Below are 15,486 nucleotides of genomic sequence, written 5' to 3'. Positions count from 1 at the left end.
ACGATCTGTTTTGGAATTCTTACCACATACACAAGTGTAAATTCAATGGTTCTAAAACCATTCTTTCCTGTATTTAAGGATCTCAGTGAATAATAAGAATATAGAGACCATCAAATATTCAAAGAACTCTGAAGCATGCACAACCTTTATTGTGACCTCTCAAACTGGACCAGTTGGTGATTTGGATTGTTGAACTGCTTTACTTACTTACTTATTTATTTATTTGTTTGTTTGTTTGTTTGTTTGTTCATTTATTTATTCATTTATTTGCCTGTTTCCTGAGCCATGCATTGGAGAATGGAGATTTGTCTTTGTGTGTCTATGTTTTGTATAGTCTAGTAGTGTTGTAAAAAAAAATACAAATAAAATTAGTCGGGCACCAGGAAGGGGACAACATGGCTGCCGCTGCGGGCCGCTACTACGGAGAGGGTGGCAGAGCAACCAAAAGACAGAAAACCGAGGACGGAGGGATGACAACGGTGAGAGATTTACTGTCTGCCCTTAGCAGTTAGAAGTTATAGTTAAGAATTCAGATAGTCCTTATTTCCCTTAGATAGGAAATTAGGTTGACATCGCGGGGCTAAGTTAGCCATGTTTGGTAGCTAACCGCTAGCTAGCGCCTAGCTTACCAGTCTGGTGTACGTTAACGTTAGCTAACCAAAGAGATAACGTTAGTTAACAAGTAACAGCTAAGTTAACATGACATAAGCTAAACAGATTAATTCTTGCGTTAACGTTGGCAAGGTGTTTCATAATGTTGCCTAACGTACAAATTGTAATGTTGTTAGCTTAACTTAAGAATTCAGCTAGCAAAACTAGCTCGATTTGTTGCCCTGGCTAACTAATGTTAATGCTAACTAGTTAACGCTAGCTAACGTTATATTATAGCTAACTGCTGCAGTTATGGAGTTTCAATGGTGTAAATAATGTGAGCGTTTTGTCTGTCCCGCGTGCAGGAGGGGTATGATGGGGACCCTCATAAAACGCTCCCCTCCCCAGTGGTGCACATCAGGGGCCTGGTTGACGGCATCATGGAGGCTGACCTGGTGGAGGCCCTGCAGGAGTTTGGGGCTATTAGGTAATAATACCGCACTGGACCACGCAATTTTCCCTAAACACATGGGATTCATGGCCCATCCTTTATCGCAAAAATAACTGGGATGTGGAGGGTAAATTACATCACATCAGTTCCACCCGTGGACCCACTTAACATTTATGGGGAAGTGTGGGGGGCAGTAGTGTAAACACATTGCGTCGCTGTCCGTACTACCCACACTTCCTGAATGGTATTGCATTAAGGACTTTTTGATATAAAATACATAACAGTGGCTTACCTTTTATGCAACAAGTTGGAAACGGCAACATCTTGTTGCAGCCCTAGGTGGCACACTCCCAAGCAAGTGGTATCTAAATTCAGGCATGGTTAAGGGACACTAAGATTTTGTTACTGATGGCTTTTAAGCAGTTATGTGATCCATATTGTGTATCAACCAAGCATGCACATAAGCCAGTCCCGCTTGCTTGGTATTAGGGGTGGGCGATATGGCCCTAAAATAATAATATGGTATTTATGAGATAACAATATTCTTGATGATATGACATAATACTGTTTTTTTTATTGATTTCAAGAATGTACAATTGCAACGAAATAAGTGTTATAGTCAGCATAAACGTAAATTTTTCTTCAAATATTCAAACATGCCTTCAAATATTATTGTGGTTTTTTGTATATCGTCACTGTCGGGCCAGGACCTCGAATGTCACTTTTTTCACTTTTTTATTTTTTGTCATGAATCAATGCCATTGGTCACCCTTCACGTCTCTGTGTGGTTTTTAACAAATGCAACCAATGGAAAAGCATTAAAACGAGCTTGTGAGTAAATCTCGTAACGCCATTCGCCCTCAATCTGTCAGTCAAACCTCGAAATTCCCCCCCTACCTCCGTGTGTACCCCCCCACGCAGGACAATAAACCCAGAAAAGACACACGGCAGACGCGCTGTGTATTTCTCATATCGTTTTGACTAATCCTGGCTTCCTCTGACGTTAATATATCAATCAAATGTTTTCCAGTTATTCCTAGGCTGCAAACTTGTTTTAACATGCAAATCGGAGTGCTTTCTGACAAGAATAAAGTAACGTTAATGTTGCGTTATGTCAGACTATTTCTCACCCCATGCGAAAGCCCCCATTCGGCCATGAGAGCGAGGAGGGCTGCTGCTGCTGCTACGCGCGCCCCGCGGCCTGGAGCTTGGGGGCTCGTGCAGGAGTATGCGACTCTCTCCCGCTTGACTGGCCGTGAGAAAGCGCTTCCAAGTCGGACTGATAATATAAACAACATCATTTGAGCTTATCCAGGTAAGATATTTATAAAGTAATGACACATTCAGCGGGAAACTAACTATAATTAAGACATGTGCCAACTTGGACGACATTTGGTCCAGTAGTTTAAGAGCAAACAGGTTTTTTTTACTTCCTGAAAAGTGTCTGTTTTGGAAATTCGAGGTCCTGGCCCGACAGCGGCGATATGCTTTATTTTTTTTACGTTATACCATTACGCAGCATAACATTAATCAGTGACATCATTATTGACCAAAATCATCTTATGACATCACTGATGATGTCATAGGCACTGATGTCATAGGCAATCGTGATGAGCGCCCGCACCAGCGCCTTTCTGAAGCCACTGCTGACTGAGTTAACGTTATTGTCAAACTCCTTCCCCAAGATTAAAAGAGACTCGCGACACTGATTTGCTCCCAATGTTTTGTTTAATTTTGCATTTTAAAAGACAACGTTTCGAGCCGATGCAGGCTCTTCGTCAGGTCAGGCAGCAAACTCCTTCCCCACACACTGTCCACTGGGACCACCGCTCCCCGGCGCACCCCCAGCGCCCAACTGACAGGAATACGCCTAGCGGACACACGCACAGTTTATTTTTGATGAGAAATGAATGATTGCGAGTCCAGAACACAGTAAAATCATTGTCAAAACTTTATTTAAAAAAGGACACAAAAAAAGACGTGTAAACTGTTATTGATTTTTCTAAATGGATACACGGATAATAAATCATATCCATGTAGTCGTGTACACGGTGACATCCCTAGTCTAGATCTACGCGCACATCGTCATGTGGATCTGGCAGCATGAACTGCACGGGTGTCAAGTCAGTCAGAATGTACAAGTACGTCATCTGCTTTGGTGCTTTCAAAATAAAACGTGTGTTGTAGCTTAACCTTCATATTTATTTTGAGTAATGCGTTACAGCCACAGTTTCACACCATAATGAGTCACAATGAGTATTTTGATACATGGTTTGCTGCTTCGTTCGTTGAAATACCTTTTTCTCCAACGTGCATCAATAAGCTATTTACTTTTGTTTAAGTAACATTATTTTGAAAGTTTTAACCGGAAGTTTCCCAGCTCATCCCGAAAATGGTGGCTGGAGATATGCTCCCCAAGGAGACAGATGCACGCTTCTTCATAGTCCGATAAAACTCATTCAAAACTTTGCACTAGTTTACTGACCACACTGTCGTTTCCCATAACCTTAGGCACTAGAAATGTGGAGAAATAATTACTTTTTGGGAGACAATCGCTTCATGGTGATCACTATTTAGCTGCAGCTGTAACGTTAATCACACTGGTCAGTGGTCAGTTTTCACTTTTTGGCAGAACACCGGACCTTGTAATCCCTGGATTTACGTTAGTGTAACAGTGATCATAAAGTAAAATGGATGATACTGGACAATGGACATGTATTGGAAATGAGCCTTCGCTTGTTTCACAAAACTATTGTCTGCTCGAACGACTAATGGCTAATGCCATCCATCCAACCATCGGAGATACTGTCGGAGGTAGGCTTTAGACGTTAGCTTATAGCGTCACCTAATATCACAGTCAGCCCCTCTCCTCACAAAAAATGCTCCAGGTAGTGCTTTTTCCATGCAAAAATGCAAACGTTGTGTGAACAGCCCCATACACAGCAGATTACCTGCTCCGTCATTACCATAGTAATCACACAGACCCCCCCCCCCCCCCCCCATGCGCGCGAGTACACGATTACTCGTTCATAATAGGAGAGTACTCGAGTATTTAAATTGCTTTAAATGCCCATCCCTACTGCGTATGCGAGCTGCAGGGCGGGCGTAGCGATGGGAATCGAGTGCGCGAGATGCCTAGTTGCATCAAAAAGGCGGAATATTGACATTGTCACAATATCACAAATCAATATGATTTTTAAAAAACTTAAATATGAATATGAATTGTAACAATATATCGTTAATGATATGATATGATATGGCACACCCCTACTTGGTGTATGGATCCTGTAAAATTGCAGTGACAGTGATGTTCCTTTTAATGTATGTACAGCTTTGTGGTCATGATGCCCAAGAAGCGCCAGGCCCTGGTGGAGTATGAGGACATGAGTAGCTCCAGTAATGCTGTCACCTACGCAGCAGAGAACCAGGTTTACATTGCGGGCCACCCTGCCTTCATCAATTACTCAACCAGCCAGAAGATCTCCCGTCCCGGAGACCCAGACGACACCCGCAGTGTCAACAGTGTGCTGCTGCTCACCATCATGAACCCCATCTATCCTATCACCACGGTAACATGACCACAGACACAAGTCTACTGTACAGTGGGAGGTTAGAGTCATACATTATGCAAATGTGCACCGAACTGGGTTAATTGCTGTAGGGCAGTGGTTGTCAACGTGGCATCCGGGGACCAGCAGGGGGTTCTAGGGGGTCCCCAGCAAATTGATGAATTGTTAAACTTCAGCATTATTTCTATCTACAAGATGACAACACAATTAGAGAATGTAGAAGAATAATTTGGTCATAGTTTCACTGTTATCTGTTATTTTCACTGTATCTACAATAAAGTTAGTAATGGAATTCTGGACAAAATCATATCTAACAATACAAATATTCTCAGTTTTGGGTCGGAGAGACAAAATTGTATCAATTGGTCCAATTGGCCCGTATTTGTACTAAGTTAGCGGTCCTTGATATGAAAAAGGTTGAAAATCATTGCTGTAGGATGACAAATTCAGGCTGGATCATATACATTAAAGTCCCATTCAGCAACTTTTCCAAGTTTTGCTATTGGAGAAACTGCGCCCTCTGGGTGCAATAGTATCTGTATCGATATCGCTGTTCAAAGTCAACAAAACACAGCGTCAGAAAGCTTTATTATGTACATGTTGTGACATCGGGTACTCACCACGTGATGAAATAATATTCCATAGTTACGTGAAACGTCATTTTCGTAGCAAATCCGCACCGAGTTACTTCCTTGTTTTCCTGAACACAGCACTTCCGCTGTACACGGCGCATGCGCGAATGCTGCCTCCGGGAAGCATGCACAAAAATGCTTAGTCCCAGGAGAGGCCTTTGGAGGGCGGTGTGTGACCAATAGAGGTGACATTTTCCCTCTTACAAGTCACTGTACTATCTTCAATCAATGACTAAAAAGCTGTTATATTAACACATTCACTGCCAGCAGTTTTTTTTTTACTGTAGGTAGCTTCTGCCAAGTTTTTTTTTTTAGGATTCTGGCTCATCTTTCAAGAGCCGAGGATTATTTTCTGCTAAGATTTTGTGAACACAAAATATCTCAAAAGAACTAATAGAATGTGTGCTTTCTCTGTCTAAAAGAGTTAGTTTGTAGAGTTAGTAGTTATGTAGGCATTAGCAGTTGAATACAGCATGGTTTCAGCATCTGAAAATTTAAGCTGAGATAAATGGCTTTTTGTGAAATTCGATAGAACAGTCACTTTAACCATTTATTTTTGGCGTAAGACGTCAGACATCTAAACAATAGTTTTGAACAGTAATTTCCTCCATAGCAGCAGGAAACCCCCCTCTCCTTCAAACTCCTCCCTCCGTGTGTGTTCTCCTCCTCCCTCCGTGGCTGCAGCGGTACAAGCGAGGCTCTGCCTGTCTGTGCTGCCTGGCTTCTGGCGGCCACTCTTTGGGCGAGTCTGCATGGGGCTCGTTCGTTTCGGTTGTGAGCTCAGCTGGAATGAAGCTGCATGCGATTGTGGGCTTTCTGCCGGTGTTTCAAAGTGTGTTGCACCCATAATCTATTATGCAAATTTGCAATCCCCCACCGCCAGCGCGAAAGCGAAAGCGTTTTCGCCAATCCATTTTACAGTATGAGAATGGTTTCCTCGCGCGTTCCCCTGCAGTTTTGGCTCGGCTTTTTCTAGTCTGGAGAGCACTGTCGCCACTTAGTGGGTCGGTGGAATGGGTTGTACATGTTCGGTGGCTCCCATATTTTTATAGGAGACGTGGGTCCCACCGTCAATTTTTTTTTTTTTTTTTTTTTGACGAGTTGACTCAACGGCAGTCAACCGTTGGATTTCTTTTGACGAGTCAACTCGTCGACGGCAGTGAACGTGTTAAGGTGAAAAAGTTACTGATTGGGGCTTTAATTTCATCCTCTAATAACTAAAGTTGCCATGTTTTGGAATCGTCTGGGTCTGAAATGCCGCTTCCTTGACTTGCCGTGCCAGTCATTTTGTAGTTCAGCTTTGGAAAACTTTCCACACCGTCGAGGGCGGGCAAAAAGAAAAAGAAAAAACGACGAAACCCATAATGCATTTCACCTCCGCCACATCTATTTCAGCGAATCACGATGCATTTAATCGGTCACATGTCTTGAAACAACGATCTACGTCAGCAGCCGGGCTTAAAGGGAAAACAAGACGCTGCTGCAGGTCTTAAAGGGATATACACGCAAATGCTGCATCAGGTATCAATGGGTTAAAGCCTGGTTGTCACAAAATTCCACGGCACACCTGGACTTGCCTCGGGGCACGCTATTTGGGAACCACTGCATTAAAGTACATCAGAATCAGCTTTATTGGCCAAAGTATTGCAAACATACAAGGAAGTTGACTCTGTTCATCATCCCCCCAAGCTTATTATGAACCATAAAAAAGCAGAGACATGGTGGTGATGGCATTAACTTAGGGACACTTGTTTTGACGTGTATTCATTTGCAGAAGCACAGTTGGCTTCATGAGGGGGGTGTGGGGAGGATTAGGCCATTTATTTATATATTTATAGAACACATTTGCAGAAGCACAGTTGGCTTCATGAGGGGGGGTGTGGGGAGGATTAGGCCATTTATTTTTTACAAACTGCTGAAAAATACTGTTTGATTAGAGTTACTTGGTCTGCAAAAGCCTTATCAATTTACTTCAACAGGATGTGCTCTACACCATCTGCAACAACTGTGGGCCTGTACAGAGGATCGTCATCTTCAGGAAGAATGGTGTTCAGGCCATGGTCGAATATCCTTTTCCCAGAGCAAGCATTACCTGTTTGACTTATTTCCTTGTCAGTTTGGACGTGTTGTATATGTTGCTGTACACAAATCTCTTACTGTGAAAGTGTGTTTGGGCCTTCAGAAATCTTGAAGAAGAGCGTTGAATCCTCAGTTCTTTGCCATGTAATCAAACTTCTCCTTGACTCGCTGCCACATTTGACACGGTCCAAAGTGCCCAGAGGGCCAAAGCCTCTCTGAACGGGGCAGACATCTACTCTGGCTGCTGCACCCTGAAGATCGAATATGCAAAGGTGAGTGCATGGCAATAGAGAGGCAAAGTGACCGCCTACTTCCTGCTTCAGCCTGTACCAGAGATTTTCATCCGCCATTTATTTTCCCATAGACATTTCGTTAAATGCTTATAAAAAATAGTTTTACTGGTTCAAACCAAACGGTTCAGCTAACGCTATAATCGGGAGAGACCATAGAACATTTCACTCGGACCAAAACTTAAAATAAATGGCGGAAGAAAATCTCTGGTACAGTGCTGAAGCAGGAAGTGACGTTTCACTTAGGCTCTCTATATGTCACCTTTTTGTGTGTGTTGATGATGAAGACACATGAGTGAGGAGAGCGCTTGTGTCATTTTGGTGATGTGTTCCTCTCCATAGCCAGCACGCCTGAATGTGTTCAAGAACGACCAAGACACATGGGACTACGCAAACCCCACCCTGAGCGGCCAAGGTAACATGCGGCCCCCCCCTCCCCCCCCCTTGTTTTCTTCTTCTCCTCCGCTCATGCCACTGTATGGGATGCTTAGGGTCCCCTGCCTCCTGGGGTATTGCCTTTGATCAAACCATACAGCACGCTGCCCCTCCTGGTCTCCAGGGGCAGTACTCCTGTGACGCTCTCACAGTCTGTGTAAATGCAGCACGCTGCCCCCTCCTGGTCTTCAGAGGCAGTACTCCTGTGACGCTCTCACGGTCTTTGTGCATTTTCTTGCCACACAGCAGGCACAAAGTAAGGGCACGAGGAGCAACCTCAAGGGCAGCCAACCTTAATTACAAGCGCATGCATGTTTCAGTCGGCAGCCTGTGAACGTCACGGTCTGAGTAGCGTTATGCAGTCTCCACCATTCCGCACATCGGTTCACACTCCCTGTAGAGCATGCCACAGTCGCACAACCTCACGTTCCTGCCTATTGGAGTCCAGTCAGCACCTTTCACCATTTTCTTTCAAATGCCTCTGCACAACATATTGGAGATTTTGTCATAGCATCCAGTAGGGATTCCGCTGAGTATCTGACTTGTGAAGCCACTAGGTAAGCTTCTGGCGCGGTGAAGACTAGACACACAAACACACAAAATGTGTCAATGTAAAATGTAGAAGACAGAGCTCGCTTGCTTGTTTAGCATTCAAACCTAAATGTATTGGTGACAATGAAAGCCACACTGGTCAACTTTGGCATTAGCAAGTTGTTAGCGAGTAGGCTCATGTTTTTACTTTTGGTATGAAGATGGGTCCCCCCCCCCCTAGGTTCTGTCTCTTATTGTTTAACATGGTGGATTTCACAGTTTTGCTGCTGGTTTAAGACCTAATTGTTACATTAGACTGAATTTCTTTACTTTAGCCGTGTGGTGGCAACTATGATCCCCCCCCCCCAGACAGTGTAAACATGTGTAATTGTTGTGTAATAGTTTCTCTGGTATACAGCCACAACATGCACAGTTGCACACTATAAGCTTTATCCAGGTGTAGAACATCTCATCTCATTATAAGCTTTATCCAGGTGTAGAACATCTCATCCTCCAAGAGATTTCTTGGTATTCCAAAGTCTTGGCTGCTTTGCGAGCAAGAGGTCCTCCTTGTGCCCTCACTGTGCAGACTCATACAGGCTCACCTCAACTCCTAAGCTGACACATGCTACCAAAGCCACAGCGGCTTCTACAGCTAGAACAGCGCCACCCACAGCCACAACTAACGTAACGCCGCTCTGTGGCACACATCGGACACAGTGGGGCGACAGACACCGGACTCACACAAGCTCAACTCTCAGTTCCTCCATATCCCAAGTCCACCATCAACCCTATCTCCTCCACCTGACATGGGAATCCATTTTACTCTTGTGGTGGACAGTAGCCGGCCGCCACGTTTGAGCACATGATGGCCAATACGAGCAGACACCCCCCCCCCCGCATATCCACCACAGACTGATCTCGTTACATTGATAAGCATCTGCCACCATGCTCTTTACAAGTACAGCACATCTCCAGAGGCCGGAGGATTCACCTTTTTCCTTTTTCTTTTTGACACAACACATTGATGATGAGGGCACCTCCCAGGCCTTGGGACGTGACTACCATAACACAACCAGGGAGCAACAGAGGACACACACTCAGCCTGACCAGGGAACAGATGACACCACATACCGGGGCAGTAAACAAAATCAGAGGCGCCACACTCGCTCATCTCTTGACCCGGGCGTATGGGCTTCCCTTTGCTATCACTCTCCCTTCCTGTGCCGAAACACAACATGACAACACACCGAGGCAGAGTATCCACGGCAACACACAGAGCTGAATCGCCATGACAACAGCACATCATCACCGGCACGCAGATATTCCCAGACGACTTATTGCCAAGCACTAGACGGCCATTTGTACATGAGAAGAAACGAGCACGGGGGGGCGGGGCCAACGAAGACACAAGCATCAAACACCCATCCAGCATACAAGCACAGAGGCAAACAGATTACAAAACCTTTCCCAAAGCTCTCTCTACATTTATGGACTCTGGTGCTCTGTCCCCCCCCCTACTCTACTTCCCCCGCTCTCATTTCTCCTTCTCTCTGTGCTATTCTTGTGTTGTTTCTGCGATGTTTCATTTTCCCATTATCATGCACTGGCCCATAGTGATGCCTTTAACGCCTCCCGTGTGATGCAGGTTTGGCTCAGTGTGTCTGTGGACAGACAGCCGGGTCTCAAACGGTGCAAATATCCTGCTTTGCGCTCAGAGCACGGTAAGCTGGAAATCAGCCTCTCATAAAGCAACACTCAAAACAAACCGGTGGCAGCAAGGCAAAACCAAGCAGCACGGACGTGTGGATGTACTTTCTCTGGTGGTGGGGATGGATGGATGCATTGGAAGGAAGGAAGGCAGGAAGGAAGGATGGAAAGAAAGGAGGAGGAGGAGTGAAGCATGAGTTGAGGCTGGAGTCACAGGGTTGGCAGGTAACGTCCCTGCTGAAGAGCGCCCCCTACCTCCCCACTGTGTCCTGTGCTCCGTGTGTGGTGCTGTAAGTACTTGTACAGACTGTCTTGATGGTTGAGTTTCTGTCCAATTAAAAGACTTGGCTGCTGTTGTCTATAAGTGTCAAGCCATCATGCAAATATGAAACATACTATTATATGATTAAAGTCCCTATTTAAACAAGGTCTGCAATTACTCCGCTGTTTCAAAAACAAATTGTGTTGCGATGACCTCTGGTGTTTTGCGATGGAGTGCAACAGATTGGCTCCTGATTCTCTTGGCAACTTGGACTTCTAGAACAGTGGTTTTCAAAGTTTTTGCGCCAGAGGCTGGAGGCACACCAAAGGGCAAGACCAAATCTCACCTAATATATCTGTGCAAAATAGCCCCTATAACACCTGTTTTCACTCTTATCACTCAACATTTTTATTTACTAAATGCCAAGTAAAATTTGACAAACAACTAAATTAATTCATAAAATATTAACAAAATAATCCAGAAATTAATTAAAAATTACTACATGAAAGCAGCAACACACCCACCTGTTGTATAGTTTTAGGCTGTATTTGCAATAATAATGTATGGTTGTCACAAAATCCCAAAGCAGACCTGGACTTACCTCAAGGCACACCATTTGGGAACCAGTGTTCTAGAAGCTTATACCACGTATTCGGTTGCCAGCCTAGTACTAAGGCACCCCAGGGAATGAGCGGGGTCAATCAATATTTGAGAAATTTGTACTTTTAAATAACATAGTTCTAAAAGGGGTTGGGTCTTTCCAACTTGAAGCAACTTAAGAGTCAATTTTACAGACCTGGATTTTGTTCCACAATTTTTTTCTTTTCCTTTTTACATAAGAAAAAGCGGAGGTTGTCACGCTTTGTTGGTGAAACACGAGGAGATTCATGAGATGACCACATGATTTCTTTGTTTAGCATCTTATTTAAAAGTAAAAATCAACCCAAGATTGACAAGGATTTTGTTTCTGTTCATTTTTGTTGAATCCATATTTGTAACGGCTTCCATGGCATATGGGTTTTGGAAATCACACTTGTACTCTCAGGCTCAAAGGCACAATCACAGATGTTCTGTGTTCATGAGGGCTTATGCCAGCATCTTTTTATAAAGATGTTTTTCCAACTAAAGTCTATTTACAATTTAGGTTGGTTTTTCCCTCCAGACTGTTAACTATAGTCCAAAGAATTTTTGTCTTTTCACCTCTGATGTTATCCTCTTGATCTTATCCTGGTTTGTATTAACTTTGTCTAGATCTTGTAGTTGTCAATAAAACGTGCTTAGACTGTTTTCAGGTGCTATGCATATAATAGTGTTGATGCTTATTCTATTCTTTGCGATCTTCTAAGGTTTTTCTAGATTTTAAAGGAATGTGTTTACCATATACGTAATTGTGGCCAAACTTTTTCAATGTTAATTTGGACTTTGACGTGTGTGTATGTGTGTACCTGCACAGATGCTGATGGTGAAGGCAATTGGAACAATTCACAAGGTGTGTGTGTATTAGGATGACCGATATGGGAGGTTACATTTAGAAAATGTTATGTTTTAAAATCTTAGAAAATCATTGTAAAAAAAAAATCTCCATTATGTTACATGTCTTGGATAACAAAAATAGAACTTGCAGACTTCTTTTTTTTTTTTAAACACTTAACGTCAGACCCCTCTCTTGCATGTTATTCACAACCTTGTCACTTAGCTCTTAGGAACTGTCCGATATTTACGTGGGGTGGGTAAAATATGATATATCATTTTAGAAAAAAAATCAACCGCCCTTCCTGAAAGTTATGATTTTCTCTCTGCCCTCCCCCTGCACCTGTAAAAAAAAAAAAAGATCTGCCCTCCCCCACCCACAAGTTCATCCTTTTATAATTTTATACACAACTTAGTTTGAAATAAAACGTCAATATTAACTTTTTATCACCCGACCGTTGTATCTAGTGAGATAGTGAGAGCCATCAGATTGAAATTGTATTCCTCCTATGCACAACAAGGGCAACATGTTTCATGTGATTTGAGTTATAGAAAATATAGCCTATGCACGGCAGATATTGATTTGGTTCCTTCCTGTTATGATTTAATGAGCAACGTGCGGCGGCGGCCCTACTGTACGTACATGGACAGATATCACCGCTCATATAGTGCCATTTTAATCCATTTAATGTCAATCAGAAGATACAGGTGAAATAGGCTTTACCTGATGATATTGATAGATTGTTGACGTTTATCTTTACTGTGGCTCCTCCATTAGGTGACTGAAAGCATTTAGCCTACACAAAATTATGAATGAATTCCGAAATTCTTCAAAGGCCTATATTATATGCGCAGAAATGAATGTAGGCTATGTGCGCCCGTCACCAGTAATGTTTTCATATATCATCACATCATTTGGTCGTGTGGTCAGTTATAGTTGACTAATGTAGCTATAATGTAAACTTGTCACCGTGGTTACATAACCTTTGAAAACGATCCACAATCTTAGCTGTGCATCTGCACGCTTGCTCGCATCATAGGTGCGCTCCGGTATAACAAATAGCGCTACACCTCTGTGAATACGAGAAAGGAGCTGAGAGGAGTAAGCTGGTGGATGGATGCAGAGTCAGGCAAGTGTCTCTTGGGCTGCAACCCGAAGTTTGACCAAGGGAGAAAACATTTGCGTGGGGAGCGGGTGGATATAAAACATAGGCTATAGCGAAACACAATGCAAACTAATGCAAAACAGAAAAGAAAAAACGTTATGCCCTCCCCCTTCTAACTCAAAACAAAATACCACCTTGCCCACCACTCAAAATAAAATCAAAATGCCCTCCCCCCCCCCCCCCCTTTTTTTTTTACCCCCCACCACCCCACCTAAATATCGAACAGTCCCTTAGTAGCCCGTGTGAGGTACCTATTTGGTGCCTTAAGTGAGGAAGCTGTTTGATTGGCAACTTTCATCTCATGGTTTTAGATCCCAATGCCAATCCCAACAAGCGCCAGAGGCAGCCTGCTCTCTTGGGAGACCACCCACCAGATTATGGTAAATATCTAGGAAAGAATTTGACATTTAGAGGAATGAGTCACGTTCTAGCACTATATACCTACTCAACAATATCTGTTTTTTCCCCTCATAAATAAGGTGGCCCTCAAGGAGGTTATCACAGCTATAACGATGAGAGCTACGGGGCCCCCCCTCCTCACCGCATGGGGCCACCAGGTGGGCGTGGTCGTGGTAGCCAACGCTACGGCCCTGGATATGGTGGTCCTCCCCCAGAATATGGCCCTCACGCTGACTCCCCTGTTCTTATGGTGTATGGCCTTGAGCACCCCAAGATCAATGCTGACAGGGTCTTCAACGTCTTCTGCCTCTATGGCAATGTAGAGCGGGTGAGTTCAGAGGAATGTCCGGTATCGGGCTCTGTATTCAAAAAGCAGTAAGGTGGCTATTACTCATTACTTATTTAAAAACAGTTTATTTACTACTCCCTGTGATCATTCATGTGTTACAGTATTCATTGCATTGCTCTGCAAACATCTTTCATTCAATAAAATCACATGTACATACAGTAAGTATTCGCAGCCTTTGCTATGACACTCAACATTGAGCTCAGCTGCATCCCATTTCCAGTGGTCATCCTTGAGATGTTTCTACAACTTGATTGGTGTCCACCTGTGGTAAATTCAAATGATTGGACATGATTTGGAAAGGCACACACCTGTCTATATAAGGTCCCACATTTGACAGTGCATGTCAGAACAGAACACAAACCAAGCCATTAAGTCAAAGGAATTGTCTGTAGACCTCCGAGACAGGCTTTTATCGAGGCACAGATCTGGGGACGGGTACAGAAAAATGTCTGCAGCATTGAAGGTCCCAATGAGCACAGTGGTCTCCATCATTTGTAAATGGAAGAAGTTTGGAACCACCAGGACTCTTCCTAGAGCTGGCCGCCCGACCAAACTGAGCAATCGGGGGAGAAGGGCCTTGGTCAGGGAGGTGACCAAGAACCCGATGGTCACTCTGACAGAGCTCCAGCGTTCCTCTGTGGAGATGGGAGAACCTTCCAGAAGGACAACTATCTCCACCAATCAGGCCTTTATGGTAGACTGGCCAGACAGAAGCCACTCCTCAGTAAAAGGCACATGACATCCCGCTTGGAGTTTGCCAAAAGGCACCTAAAAGACTCTCAGACCAAGAGAAACAAAATTCTCTGGTCTGATGAAACCAAGATTGAACTCTTTGGCCTGAATGCCAAGCGTCATGTCTGGAGGAAACCAGGCACCGCTCATCACATGGCCAATACATCCCTACAGTGAAGCATGGTGGTGGCAGCATTCTGCTGTGGGGATGTTTTTCAGCGGCAGGAACTGGGAGTCGAGTCAGAATTGAGGGAAAGATGAATGCAGCAATGTACAGAGAGATCCTTGATGAAAAGCTGCTCCAGAACGCTCTGGACCTCAAACTGGGGCGACGGTTCACCTTCCAACAGGACAACGACCCTAAGCACACAGCAAAGATAACAAAGGAGTGGCTTCGGGACTCGTCTGTGAATGTTCTTGAGTGGCCCAGCTAGAGCCCAGACTTAAACCTGATTGTAGATCTCTGGAGAGATCTGAAAATGGCTGTGAACCGACACTCCCCGTCCAACCTGATGGAGCTTGAGAGGATCTGCAAAGAAGAATGGGAGAAACTGCCCAAAAATAGGTGTGCCAAGCTTGTAGCATCATACTCAAGAAGACTTGAGGCTGTAATTGCTGCCAAAGGTGCTTCAACAAAGTATTGAGCAAAGGCTGTGAATACTTATGTACATGTTATATTTTCGTTTTTTATTTTTAATAAATTTGCAAAAATAAAAATACAAACTTTTTCACTTTGTCATTATGGGGTATTGTGTGGAGAATTTTTAGATAAAAAATTAATTTAAAGGTCTCATTCCGCGGAAAAGCTGTTTTTACTTCT

The 15,486-nt window shown here is 43.8% G+C and overlaps 1 protein-coding gene across 1 annotated transcript in view; it reads left to right on the top strand.

Moving 5' to 3' along the window:
- The first annotated feature begins 385 nt into the window (after positions 1-385).
- Positions 386-15,486, top strand: part of hnrnpl (heterogeneous nuclear ribonucleoprotein L) — a 30,963-nt gene continuing 15,862 nt past the window's right edge. Inside the window, exons 1-9 of the mRNA XM_083640996.1 lie at positions 386-479; positions 957-1,078; positions 4,374-4,611; positions 7,223-7,310; positions 7,500-7,594; positions 7,955-8,027; positions 12,004-12,039; positions 13,498-13,566; positions 13,666-13,913. Of these exons, the coding sequence (XP_083497122.1) occupies positions 396-479; positions 957-1,078; positions 4,374-4,611; positions 7,223-7,310; positions 7,500-7,594; positions 7,955-8,027; positions 12,004-12,039; positions 13,498-13,566; positions 13,666-13,913 (1,053 nt within the window). The 5' untranslated portion in view covers positions 386-395. The remainder of the gene's footprint in view (positions 480-956; positions 1,079-4,373; positions 4,612-7,222; positions 7,311-7,499; positions 7,595-7,954; positions 8,028-12,003; positions 12,040-13,497; positions 13,567-13,665; positions 13,914-15,486) is intronic.

The sequence above is a fragment of the Poromitra crassiceps genome (genome assembly GCF_964638095.1).
Source record: "Poromitra crassiceps genome assembly, chromosome: 1".
NCBI lineage: Eukaryota > Metazoa > Chordata > Actinopteri > Beryciformes > Melamphaidae > Poromitra > Poromitra crassiceps.
The sequence above is the reverse complement of the archived record's forward strand: the minus strand, read 5'-3'. Positions and strand labels throughout refer to the sequence as shown.